Source organism: Dromiciops gliroides, chromosome 4, assembly GCF_019393635.1.
Source record: "Dromiciops gliroides isolate mDroGli1 chromosome 4, mDroGli1.pri, whole genome shotgun sequence".
NCBI lineage: Eukaryota > Metazoa > Chordata > Mammalia > Microbiotheria > Microbiotheriidae > Dromiciops > Dromiciops gliroides.
The window spans coordinates 126,760,516-126,773,717 of NC_057864.1; the positions used below are offsets into that span (position 1 = coordinate 126,760,516).

The 13,202-nt window shown below is 41.3% G+C and overlaps 1 protein-coding gene across 1 annotated transcript; it reads left to right on the plus strand.

The window, feature by feature from the left end:
- Nucleotides 1-792: 792 nt before the first annotated feature.
- On the plus strand, nucleotides 793-11,985 carry DEGS1 (delta 4-desaturase, sphingolipid 1). Its single transcript, XM_043962898.1, has 3 exons — nucleotides 793-1,127; nucleotides 5,479-6,221; nucleotides 11,377-11,985. Exons 1-3 carry the CDS (start codon nucleotides 1,046-1,048, stop codon nucleotides 11,521-11,523), a joined length of 972 nt encoding a protein of 323 aa, XP_043818833.1. The 5' UTR covers nucleotides 793-1,045; the 3' UTR covers nucleotides 11,524-11,985.
- The last annotated feature ends 1,217 nt before the right edge of the window (nucleotides 11,986-13,202 follow it).

Below are 13,202 nucleotides of genomic sequence, written 5' to 3' on the forward strand. Positions count from 1 at the left end.
TGGGCTTGACACAAAGTGTGTGTGCAGGGGCTGAGGGTGAGCTCTGTTGATTGATAAGCATTTATTAAGAGCTTAGTATGTGCAGGGCTCTGTGCTAAGTCAAAAAGCATTTATGAAGCACAAGTACTTTTATTGTGCTTGGCACGATATTAAACGCTGAGTAAACCAAGAGACAAGGGTCTCTGCCCTAAGGAAGCCAACAATTCTAATAAACGAGAGAAAATCGAGGCAATCCTCCCGCTCCACCCAAGTGGGTGTTTGTTTTTTTGGGGGGGAGGGGGCAAAAATGTAGTTAGGTGGTGCAGTGAATAAGGCTCTGGATCTGGAATTCAGATTCGACCTCGGACACCACCACCACCCCCCGCTCCCCAATTCGCCTTGGCCTACCTCAGTTTCCTCATCTGTAAAATGGGGTGGTTGTGGGGAATCAAATGAGGTGATACTTATAAAACGGTCCTGGAAGCACTAAATACGAGGTAAGATGGGTGACTGCGGTCGGAAAAAGTAAATCCTGTGGCAGAGGCGATGAACCGAAACGGGGAGGGGTCGCAGTAGCGGCCCCTGGCCCTTCCAGCTCAGCCGGAGGCCAGACTGAAGGGTCCCACTGTCCCGCGGGGAGGGAGGGATGGGGACAGAGCTGGGGAGAGGAGGAAGCAGAGCGGGGGCGGCGGGAGGAAGAGCAGAGATGAGGAGGGGGTGGGGCGGGGCTGTAGTACTGGGGGCGGGGCCTGGCCGAGGAGATGCGGCGGCTGGGATAGGGCGGGGCCACTCGCGCTCCTCCCGGGGGCGGGCCTCGGCGCCTGTCAGTCAGCCCCGGACGCCGGGTGGTGCTGCGTGTCCGGGCTTGGGCCCCACCTCCGCCCCCTCTTCCTTCGCTGGGTCCTTATCCTCCACCTCCTGCCGCCATCAGACACGAGCTCGTCCGCTCGCGGGAGGTGTTGCGTCCATCTCTGGCACGCGGACAGCCGGGGTCCGAGGGAGTCGCGCACGGGCCTGGGAGCAGCCTCCGCTGGGAGAGAGGCCGCGTGCAGCCGCCGCCGCCGCGATGGGGGCCCGTGTGTCGCGGCAGGACTTCGAATGGGTCTACACGGACCAGCCGCACGCAGACCGGCGCAAGGAGATCCTGGGTGAGAAGGCCGGCCGCTGCGGGCCCGTTATGTGCGAGCCCTCCTCCGCGCCTCCCCTCGCCCCCGGGCCCGGTTCGTCTCAGCCCGCCGAGGCTGGGCGGGGTTGGGGACCGAGCGCTTCCCCCTGGGGCTGGGGCCCGTTACCAGCCGCGCCCCAGGCCCGGAGCGGGGCCCTTCCCCCCGCTTCCCGACCGTCTCCATCCTGCCTGCCCGGGGAGGGAAGGGGCGTCGTCCGGGGCCTGCCCGCAGTGGACCCTCTCCTCCCCGGAGCCCCCTCAGTGGGGCGAGGAGAGGGGATCAGTTCCGACGGGGCGGGGGTGTTGGATCTGCGGCCCTGGAGTCTCCACCCCCCTCCTCCCGCTCCCCTCCCCCCCTGCGGAGAGCTGCCACCCGGCGAGCGCGGGCCCGGGAGGAAAGGGGCCCGGGTGCTGGGTTTCCTCCCTGGACGCCTTCTCTCCCCCCAACATCCTTTTTTTTGCCCTGCCCCCGAGATTAATGACGAGGCCTGGGGGAGAAATGGCCTTGTGGCGCCGCAGTGATCCCGCTGCCCTTTCTTGCCTACTGAATAAGGACCATTGCGGTCAGCAGAGGGTAACCGGGTTTCCACGTATCGATCTTCCCGGAGCTTCAGAGTAGGTCCAGGGGTTGTTGAATCGACAAGTTCTGTCCCCCAGACTTTATAGCCAAAACAAACTGCTGATGCCCTTTCGCTTTTATCAGCATCTCGGAGACGTGCTAGGACCTGAATTTGGGTTTGTCTTGATGTCATTTACTGGTGAGGTACTATGAAGATACAGGCTTGATACAGAACTTTTAAAAGAGCTCGGTATGCTTTCATACACACATTAGAATTATTGAATGTCAGGGCTGGATGGTTTAGACCCCATCCGGGCCGATTCCTTCTTCTGCAGAGGAAGAAAGCTGGAAACCCAGAGAGGAAATCAATCTCCCAGTCAATGAACATTTGTCATGTGCCAGGCACTGTACTAAGCACTAGGAATACCAAAAAAGGCGCAAAAGACAGTCTCTGCCTTCAAGGAACTTACAGTGTATTGGGGGGAGACAATTTGCAAAGTTATATAAAAAGCAAACTATATACAAGATACATAGGAAAGACCTAAAAGAGGGAAAGCACCAGAATTAATACAGGTTAGGGAAGGCTTCCTGTAAAGGGTGGGATTAAACGAAGGCATTAAGTCAACAAGCATTTATGAAGCACTTACTATGTGCTAATTCGAGAAATAAATTGGCAAGTTTTGGACAAAATCGGCGTAGAATCCAGTTCCTCTTTTTTCGGAAATGCTCTTTTGCCCTTCACTAGGTCTTGATTAACTGTCAAAAGTAGAATAAAAAGGCCCGGCACATGACAGTTTGGACAGCAGCTATGTTTGGAGTCATTGGGTGACCTCTATTCAAATTCCAATTTACCACTTTCGTACAATGTCATCTTAGGAAAGTCATTTCATTTCTTATGCACCTAAGTTTCCTCTTCTGTAAAAAATGGTGGGCTTAGACACCGTAGCTTCAGAGGTCCCTTACAACTCTAAATCTCAAGTTGCTCTGTGTAGGTTGTTTGGCTAGTGGTGGCCATTATGATGTATAGAGCATTTTTTTATCCAAGATGTTTTTCTACAGTTAACCCATATCTTTAAAAAAATTAATGGGTGAGAAATTGAAATGGGCAGTTTCTGTCTCTGACAATAGTTGGGTTTTTCTTAGCCTTTTCCCTCCATCTTTACCACCAAGAAAGTACATAGTGCATAACCACTGTTAAGTGCCTCAAATTCACTGAGAATCCTATTCAAGGTTATAACTATGTTTAGAGTTGAGTTTTGGGGGCAGCTAGGTGGCTCAGTGGATAAAGCACTGGCCCTGGATTCAGGGTGACCTGAATTCAAACCCGGCCTCAGACACTTGACAATTGCTAGCTGTGTGACCCTGGGCATGTCATTTAACCCTTATTGCCCCATATAAAAATTAAAAAATAATAAAAAATAGAGTTGGGTTTTTTCCCCTCATAAAAACAATTTGGAGAAGATTTTAGATCCTCACTTGGAATGTATTTTGCCTATTTTTAAAAACAAATTTTAATGATATCTTTTGTTTTTATATCACCTTGTTTAAATCAATGTTGTATTAAGTTCACTATAAGCATCTATCAATTTAAATGCTGCTATAGAGGAGGTAAATGCAGCAAAGCTTCCTTTATTTGATTAAGAATTGCCATATTTTTTACAAAAAAGGTTTTCCAAATATTAGAAATTGGTTACCTGTTTAATAGTTATAACCCTTAGAGAACAGGTGTGCAAAGACATGTGGGGTCAAATAAAGATGAATAAGACATGGTTTTTGTCTTCAAAAAACCTGAAATGTAGCTAGAAAGAAAAGACATACATTATTTTTAAAAATTGTATAAATTTAATAATACTAATGAAAGTGAACAATCAAAATAAGGAATAAGATATGCAATAAAGCTGCAAAATCTAAATGGATTTTTTTTCCTTGTCAAAATGTTGGTGTAAAAAATAGTTTAAACATTTCTGACACAGAACTCCTTTTTGCACTCCCCCCATTGTCTGCCATTCTTCTTAATTGTTTCTTTTTGGATTATGGTTAAAGAACCATCTCTTCCCTCACCCTTACTTCACTACAACTAACCAGTTGCCAAGTTCTCCTCTCAGTTGAACCTCTACAGGGTCTCTAGACTCTACTCCTACCACAACCACCCAGAGTCAGGTCCCATCACTTTTTGGCTGAGCTGTCAGGTATTTCTCTTCAATTCTCTTAAGTCTCAGCTTCCTCAGCTGTTAAATTAAGGTGTTAAACTGGATGTTTTTTAAGGTAGCTCTTCCAACCCTCAACCTACAGTCCTGTGACTATTATATTAACTTTCTACCTGGTCTCTCGACCTCTCTCTGTCCATTACCCAAAGAATATTTCTAATGTTTCTCTATGATCATCTTCCATGTTCAGAAAGAAAAAAAAAGTTGTTTTTTCCATCTGAGTTATCTGGAATGCTCTAAAAGACTTGTCAGAAAGATCTAGTCTCTTAAGAAAACTCTGTTGTCATCCCAAGTCAAAGACAGCCACTGCATCCAGCCTTGAAGCAGTTTTCTTTTGATCAGGTAGTGCTTCTGTGCATAGAAGAAAATGAAGCGTATCAGTATCACAAATGATAGAATCATAATTTAGACCTGGAAGGGACCTTAGAGGAGATTAAGGCCATCCCTCTCACTGTTAGAATGCCACCATCTTTAAACTCCCTTTCTCAGGTTCCCGTTTCTGACATACAGCTGGATCCAGATTGATGTGAATAATGTTTTCCATTAGTGGTTGAATGTATTCTCCATTGTACATGAAAGTGACTTTATTGACTTTAAATATAATATTTTTTCAAAATCCACTTGCTTGTATGTTGAAAACAGAAGACCAGAATCAAGCAGATCAAAGTACAGTGTCATCCTAGAATAATAAGTAAGCACAATTTTAGGATCAGAATTTCAGAGCTGCAGGTATTTTTTTTTAATCACCTGTTCAGGGGCAACTAGGTGGTGCAGTGGATAAAGCACTGGCCCTGGATTCAGGAGGACCTGACTTCAAATTTGGCCTCAGACACTTGACACTTACTAGCTGTGTGACCCTGGGCAAGTCACTTAACCCTCATTACACCACAAAAAAAAAGAAGAAGAAGAAAATCACCTATTCCAGAGCCTTTCATTTTGCAGATAAGGAGACTAAGGTTCAGAGAATTGGATTGATTTGCTGAAAGTTATATAACTATTCAGTAGCAGAACTCCATGTAGTGAAAAGAGTCAGAAACCTGGGTTCAAATCCCATCTCCAGCTGCCACTACCCCAGTTTCCTCTTCTGTGACTTATTACAACTTTCCTTAACGGAGGCAGACACTGGAGACCTGTGTGACCCTGAGCAAGTCATTTAATGCCTGCTGTGGTTTGATATCTGTAAAATGGGGATAATAATAGCACTTACCTCCCAGTGTTGTTGTGAGGATCCAGTGAGACAGTCAGTATTCATAAGCGCTTGGCCAACCTTGAGTACTATATAAATACTAGGTAGAAGGATTGAATCAGATAGTGTTTAAGTACAATAAAGCACTATATAAATGTCAGGCATTATTTTATTTACCACTATCATTCATATTATAGAATAAAAATTTACTGACACCACACCAAGTTGTGTGCATGCACTACATTGAGTCCCAACTTTGTTTCTGACAAAAGAAAAATTATATAATTTGAAAATTCAGATGGGAGAGTTCATTTTGTTTGGAACACTGATCTATTTTAATACTTAGTCTCTTGTTCCTAACTCTTTTTTCTTCTTTTCACAGCTAAATATCCAGAAATAAAATCTTTGATGAAACCGGATTACAACTTGATATGGATTGTGATTTTGATGGTTATTGCACAATTAATGGCATTTTACTTAGTTAAAGACTTGGACTGGAAATGGGTTCTGTTCTGGTCTTATGCCTTTGGGAGCTGCATTAGTCATTCAATGACTTTAGCTATTCATGAGATCTCTCACAACCTTGCATTTGGCAACTACAAGGCTATTTGGAACCGGTATTTTGGAATATTTGCAAATCTTCCTTTTGGTGTTCCATACTCGATTTCCTTCAAGAGGTACCACATGGATCATCATCGCTACCTAGGAGGGGATGGCATTGATGTGGATATTCCTACCAATTTTGAGGGCTGGTTTTTCTGTACCCGTTTCAGAAAATTTATGTGGGTTGTCCTGCAGCCACTCATTTATGCTTTTCGACCAATGTGCATCAACCCCAAGCCAATTACTTATTTGGAAGTTATCAATCTCTTGACTCAATTGAGTTTTGACATTTTTATTTACTATTTTTTTGGAATAAAATCTCTTGTGTACGTGTTTGCAGGTTCAGTACTTGGCCTAGGTTTGCACCCCATTTCTGGACATTTCATAGCTGAACATTACATGTTTTTAAAAGGACATGAAACTTTTTCTTATTATGGACCTCTTAATTTAATAACCTTCAATGTAGGCTATCATAATGAACATCATGACTTTCCCAACATTCCTGGAAAGAACCTTCCATTGGTAAGTTTTTTCTCATTCGTTAACATCATTTGTTTCTATATGTAACTAGGAGAATTTAGAATGATTACGCCCAATTTACCTAATTTGGACAGGAATAGTGTCAAATAGGTTTTTATAATCTTAGCTAATTATTTTAAGAAAACCCTAAATTGTATGTGATGAGTCCACTTCAGTAAGGTCAGTGAGGAATAAATTTCTGTCTTTCCAGTTTGGTTTATGCAATTTCTAGGTCTTTAACTTTGTTTCTGCCTGGTTCATGAGTAAGCTAAAAAGCACTTTTGCTACTAGCAAGAGAGTACTCTCAATGAAACTTCCAGAGGGACACTTTGGTAAAGCACATTGGTTTTCCTGAACAACTGTGAAAAGCCAATGTTTCCCCTTCTTAAGGTACTAACAGTATACAGGCCTTTAGAGAGGCCAACATTGAGGCCAACAGAGGCTCATGACATTGAGGACTGGAAGTGACTTTTTTTTGTGTGTGTGTGCAATTGGGGCAATTGGGGTTAAGTGACTTGCCCAGGGTCACACAGCTAGTAAGTGTTAAGTGTCTGAGGCCGGATTTGAACTCAGGTACTCCTGAATCCAGGGCCGGTGCTCTATCCACTGCGCCATCTAGCTGCCCCCTGGAAGTGACTATTGATGATGAAGCCCAACTCTCTCCTTTTACAGATAAGGCTACTGAGGCTCACTAGTGAGCCAAGGTCATCTGTTTTGTCCTTTGAATTGAAGAGGACCGATAATATCATGGGATGATGTCTCCATTCAAAAGTTGACTTGCCCAAGATCACAGAACTAGTGAATAGCAGGCTGCAATTTGAACCCTCAAGCCTTTGGCTCCCAATCCAGCACTTTTCCCACTACGCCTTCTTTGCTGTTATCTTGAAGCCAGAGGTGACTGAGAAATTCCTAGGCTCCACTAATCATAGTCACCTCTAACTAGATAAGACAGTTGGAGGAGCTTTGAGAGCTCTCATTATGGGTTTAAAGAAAGTGTGCAAAAAGCTTTGGGTTCTGAATTCTCCAGGCAAAATTCCAAGAACTGCCCCCAACCAAAGGGAAATACCTATAGACTAGAAGTATTTAGAACATCTAAAGAATCTACTCCTGTGTGCCAAACTTTCTTGGGGAAGACTAGATTGTTCAGAAGTGTAAAGTCTAGATTAGCAAATGTTACTTCATTTTACCCTCTTTATTAGCTAATTGACCTCTCTTTACAGAAAAGGGGGTAATGTCCTACATAATTGGTCTCTCTGGAAGCAAATTAATTATTTGTGTCCATTTGATAGGACTTAGCACATTTTCTCCTTTCTCTCCAGAGTGATTTATTTTCTTCCTAATAGATTCCCTTGCTTTAAAGTTATAAGAAGGGATTTCTGTCATTAGGATGAGTAGTTGACAGGTATTTTTTGTTTTATTTTCTTTTGTTTTTAAAGCCTAGGGACTTTGCAACTTGTAAAATCTTAAAACAACAAAATAGTTGTGGTGTAATCTAATACCATTATGCAGCTGCTCTGTCATTATAGCCATGTGCAAGTCTGAATAGCAAATGTGTGGGGCCAGGCTTTCAGCTTTGTACTTTTGTTTCCTCTTTCCTAATAGGTGAAATGAATTCTTTTTTTTTTTCTTTATGGTTCAACTAGAAAAGCTCAACACATTTTAAATTGAAAGTTTCTGAGAGATATCACTTTTCTTGTAATCTACAGACTCGATGTACTATGGAAACTTGGTCTAGTTTAGGTAGAATTAGCATTTTGATCACTAATTGTCACCAAATGCGATGATACCAAACAAGGATTCTTAATTTCCTACTCTGCTCTTTCCTCTGTCTCCTAGTTAAAGCAGCAGACTTCATAGCAATCTTCTAATCTTCCCCATTTATAAGAGAACATAGTCTGTGGCTTTGTGGATAGAGTGCTGGACCTGAAGCCAGGAAGGCCTGAATTTAAATATGGCCTTAGACACTTAATAAATAGCTGTGCAACTTCTGTTTGCCTCAGTGTCCTCATCTGAGAAATAAGGGCAATAATAGCACCTAACCTCCCATGGTGGTTGTGAGGATCAAATGAGATAATATTTTAAAGCACTTAGCACAATGCCTGGCACATAATAAGTGTTACATCAATCTTAGCTATTATTTTTATTAGCTGTCCTGGACTTGTTGCAGCTAGCAGTTATTTCATTTGAATTAGAAAGGGAGAAACAACCTTATTGAGTTCAAAGATTTGCTGAAGGTCATGTGACTACTTCAGCTCTAGAACCAGTATCTTCTTAATCTTAACCCTTTTTTTTTTTTTTTGGTGAAGCAATTGGGGTTAAGTGACTTGCCCAGGGTCACACAGCTAGTAAGTGTTAAGCGTCTGAGGCTGGATTTTAACTCAGGTCCTCCTGAATCCAGGGCCGGTGCTCTATCCACTGCGCCACCTAGCTGCCCCTCTTAGCCCATTTAAAAAAAAAATACTAAGCTTGAAGGTATGAGATGGGGTTCAGCTTATAATTTTAAATTCCACAAATATTTTGAGAATTATTTTGTAAAATGTGAGGTCACTCATATTTGTAACTCAATTTAGGGGCTAAAGTTAAGGATTGGGTAGAATAACATCTCATTATGTTTTTGATCAGCAGTTCTTTTAATGAACAGTTGGAAATTACCTAGATCAGATTTGTTTATGCTTAAAATTTCAGAATTATGTGATTCGCTATTTGTGAAGATTTTGAATTAATACAAGATTGATGTAGGGACTATTTTTTTTCTGTCCCCAGCACCTGTCTGATGCGGGATGGATTTAGGGTCAAATTGATCATGAGTTGTCCCAAAAGAATTACAAGACTCAGTGACTCAGTTTACCAAGTTTTATCGCAATATTGTGAGTGAACACAGGGAGAGAACCAGAAAAGTAGAAAGGTGTCTCTCAAATAAGGAAAGAAAGACAGTTATAGTATGGATAAATTGATTATCAGTCTCATAATAATATCCATCTTAGGGAGGTACAGGGGAAGGCTTATCCTAATTTGGAGTTCCTGAGGGCTTGAGCCAACCCCCAAGGTGGGTACCATTTTCCATGGAGGTGTGTTTTGGGGGTTTATACATCATAAGGTGAATCTGGGGACAAATTTGGCCTTTTCTGCGCATGTCACCTTTTGATTCCCATGCTTAGTTTCAAAATATTTTCATTTGGCAGTTTGAATTTTCTATGCCCTATCTGTGTATCATTGTTATAGTTAAGGTCTCTATGACCTTCCTTGTTATGTTCTTGTTATGGGTACTGAGTAATGTGGGTAACGAGAACCTAGGCCCTGACTTGTATTAATGAAGACTCAAGTCTTAAGTTATCCATTAACTGGGGTCTGACTCCCTCTTGGAGCTCAGATCTAAATTATAGCTTGGGTCTTGGGTTTTTCTGTTAACCCCTTTTTTGCCTCCTACATCATGTCTACTTAGCACGGTACCTTACACCCACATAGAAGGCGCTTAATATTTTTCTAATAAGTATTTCGGTTAACAAACATTTATTACTGGGGCAGCTAGGTGTCGCAGTGGATAGAGCACAGGCCCTGGTGTCAGGAGTACCTGAGTTCAAATCCAGCCTCAGACACTTAACACTTACTAGCTGTGTGACCCTGGGCAAGTCACTTAACCCCAATTGCCTCACTAAAAAAAAAAAACAAAAATAAAAAACAAACATTTATTACTATTGTACTAGATACAGTGCTAAGTGATGGGGAGGCAAAGAAAGGCAGAAACATGGTCCCTGCCCTCAAGAAGCACATAGTCTAATGGAAGAGACAACATACTGTTGAACTGTTTATTCAAGATATATTGTAAATGAATGGTTATCTCAGAGGGAAGGCAGTTAGGGGAGAGGAAACTCTACTTGTAACCTTCTGATAAGGGTAAATCACTGAAGCTCTCAGTGCCTGGGTAATGACTCTGACTGGTGGTTCTCAAAGTGTCTTCCAAGGATCCTTGAGCCCCTTTCGGGGAAATCAACACAATTTTCATAATAATATGTTTCTATTTATTTTTAATTGAATTAGTTTGTTTTATAAATTTGTTTAATTTTAATAATGTACTAAATGTTGATAGACATAACCCATATAAACAAAAACTCTGTAAAAGGCCCTCAGTAGTTTTAAAAGTATAAAGGATCCTGAGACCTAAAAGTTTGAGCACTGCTTCCTTTTTTTCCCCAAAGAAAAGATACCTTTTGTTCCACCTCTGTAGAAAAAACTTGATAGGACTTTTGGATAGTTGGGAGAATAAAACTGAAGCAGGAACCTTCTGAGGGGTGTTTGAAGTACCTTAGTGGTGCCTAAAGTTGTGCCTTGGGAGTGTATATTAATCTTCCTCCACCTATTGGGAAGTATTTAGCTGCTGTTCCTGGATAAAAACACTTATACATTATGATAATCTTCCTTTTCCATGCAATTTATTGTTCCAACCTTATTAAAATCCCTTTGGTGCACCTTTTATCTTCTTCATTATTTATTTATGTATCCAAATGTAATTCTAGGAAATTGAAATGATCCTATTAAATGGTCATTCCAGGAGCCAAACCTCCTTCATCCTACTCAGTCCCATGAGTTTTCAAAGTAACCACTAGAGGTATTTGTTAAGGCCTACTGTGTAAAGGGCACTGTGCTAAGGACACAAAAATAAAATGAAAAATAGTCCGTTGTGCCCTGAGTACTTGCCAGGTATGGCAGGGGAATGGGTTAGGTCTTTGAAGAAGACATTGGAAACTTCAGAAACTCCAGACCTGACCATTGCCCAGTTTCTTTTTTCTTCTAGGTGCTTACTAAAAACTTAATTTGAAGTTATAATAGTAATACCTGACTTAGTAACTAACTAGTTTTTGGTGCCACTAACCATTCCCCTCTCCTACCTCCACATTCCCTCTTTTTGCTAAAGAGGCTGTCAGTCTTTCTGGACAGATTTACTATTGTAATGCAAACTACTTTGAATTTAGCTTTGTGTTCTGAAGTTAACCTTAGCTTTGAGACCTACCTGTCTGCCTTACAATCAGAGTCATTATAATCCCTAAAATAAGGGAAAATATTTTATTATTTTGATCAAGACCTGTTAATCACATAAAGTGTTATAATGCCTTATCTTTTAAGTATATATGTGTTTCTGTTTTCTATTTTTTTACTGCAGGTGAAAAAAATAGCAGCAGAATATTATGACAACTTGCCCCAGTACAACTCCTGGATAAGAGTGCTCTATGATTTTGTGATGGATGATACTATCAGTCCCTATTCTAGAGTGAAGAGACATCTAAAAGGAGAAGTGAAACAAGATTAATACTCCAAACAAAGAAGAACTCTTCATAGTAGCTTTAAAAATGGTATACACATGTGTATATTATTTCCTCGATATTTATATTTTGAATTATTAAACTTAAGACTAAGGAGAGTTAGAAGCTGCCCCTGTACAGTTTCCAAGTAGGAGCTCTACAAGAAGTTTCAAGACTGACTTGATTTTAACTAATTAACATGCTTCTCCCATGTCTTAAACTTGTACCTGTGTGACCTGAATAAAACCATGCTTCTTGCTTCCATGCCATTACATGTAGGTTTTTGAAACTATATTTAGCAGTGTTAACATATTGGAGGACACATATTGTAAAAAGACTTTTAAGAAGTTCCAGTTCTATTAATTCACTGCCCATTTCGTTCATCTGTATATTACCTATATTGTCTGCAGGGAATGGTCATAACAAAGTTGAGCTTAAACACATATAATAAACTGGATTATTAATCACAACTATTTCTTCTTTTCTTGCTTTTTTACATTGCTTGGTAAGGGGATGGGGAAGAGACTAAGTAAGAAGACTACCTAGGGGCAGCTAGATGGCACAGTGGATAGAGCACCGGCCCTGGAGTCAGGAGTACCTGAGTTCAAATCCAGCCTCAGACACTTAACACTTACTAGCTGTGTGACCCTGGGCAAGTCACTTAACCCCAATTGCCTCACTAAAAATAAATAAATAAATAAATAAATAAATAAAATGTTTAAAAAAAAAAAAAGAAGACTACCTAGCTCACTAAGTCCCAAATATTGAAATGAGAAATACTGAAAGAAAAGGTTCTTAGTGAAAGGGAAAAAGCAGATTGAAAGTTTTGGTGAATAAGTGCCTTTAAAAGGTTTAGGGGGCAGCTAGGTGGTGCAGTGGATAAAGCACCAACCCTGGATTCAGGAGGACCTGAGTTCAAATCCAACCTCAGATACTTGACACTTACTAGCTGTGTGACCCTGAGCAAGTCACTTAACCCTCAATGCCCTGCAAAAACAACAACAAAAAGGTTTAGGGCTGGGCTAATCCTTATCTTTACATTCATGTTAAGGTGACATTCATCACTCAATAAATATTTACTAAGCACCTACTATATGCCAGCCACTGTACTAAGCCCTAGGGATACAAAAAGAGACAAGTAACAGTCCCTGCCCTTAATGGGTTTATAATCTAATGAGAGAGACAACAGGTTTTGCTCCTGAAGTGTCCATTTAACAATTTCATTTTCCTAGAATTCTATTTGCATCCACAAATAAGCCAACAAAGCAAATAAAAGGAAATTCAATAAGGTAGGGAAATAAATTGTATGGAAAAGAAAGATTATCATAATGTGACTGAGTATTCCAGAACTGTGGCAAAATACTTCCTGGTTTTTGGTAGGAGATTAATGCATATAAACAGGACACAACCTAAGGCACTAAGATCCTTCAAACAGACAAAACAAGCTATGTTCAGAATAAGTCGGACATAATTAACAGAAATAAGACCCTAGAATTAAGAGGAGTTGGGAAAGCTTCCTATAAAAGATGGGATTTTAGTTGAGACTTAAAGGAAACTAGGTAAGTTAGTAGGTGGAGCTGAGGAGGGAAAGCTTTCCAGGCATAGGGGACTACCAGAGAGTGCCCGTCACCGTGAAATGGACTGTCTTGTTCCTAGATCAGCAAGGAGACCAGCGTCACTGGATCAA

What these genes read in the sequence shown, in the direction of transcription:
- DEGS1 (XM_043962898.1), top strand. Translation starts at nt 1,046, where the DNA reads ATGGGGGCCCGTGTGTCGCGGCAGGACTTCGAATGGGTCTACACGGAC. An exon ending in CCGGCGCAAGGAGATCCTGG is followed by an intron (nt 1,128 to 5,478) that starts GTGAGAAGGCCG and finishes TTCTTTTCACAG; the next exon opens with CTAAATATCCAGAAATAAAA. An exon ending in CTGGAAAGAACCTTCCATTG is followed by an intron (nt 6,222 to 11,376) that starts GTAAGTTTTTTC and finishes TTTTTACTGCAG; the next exon opens with GTGAAAAAAATAGCAGCAGA.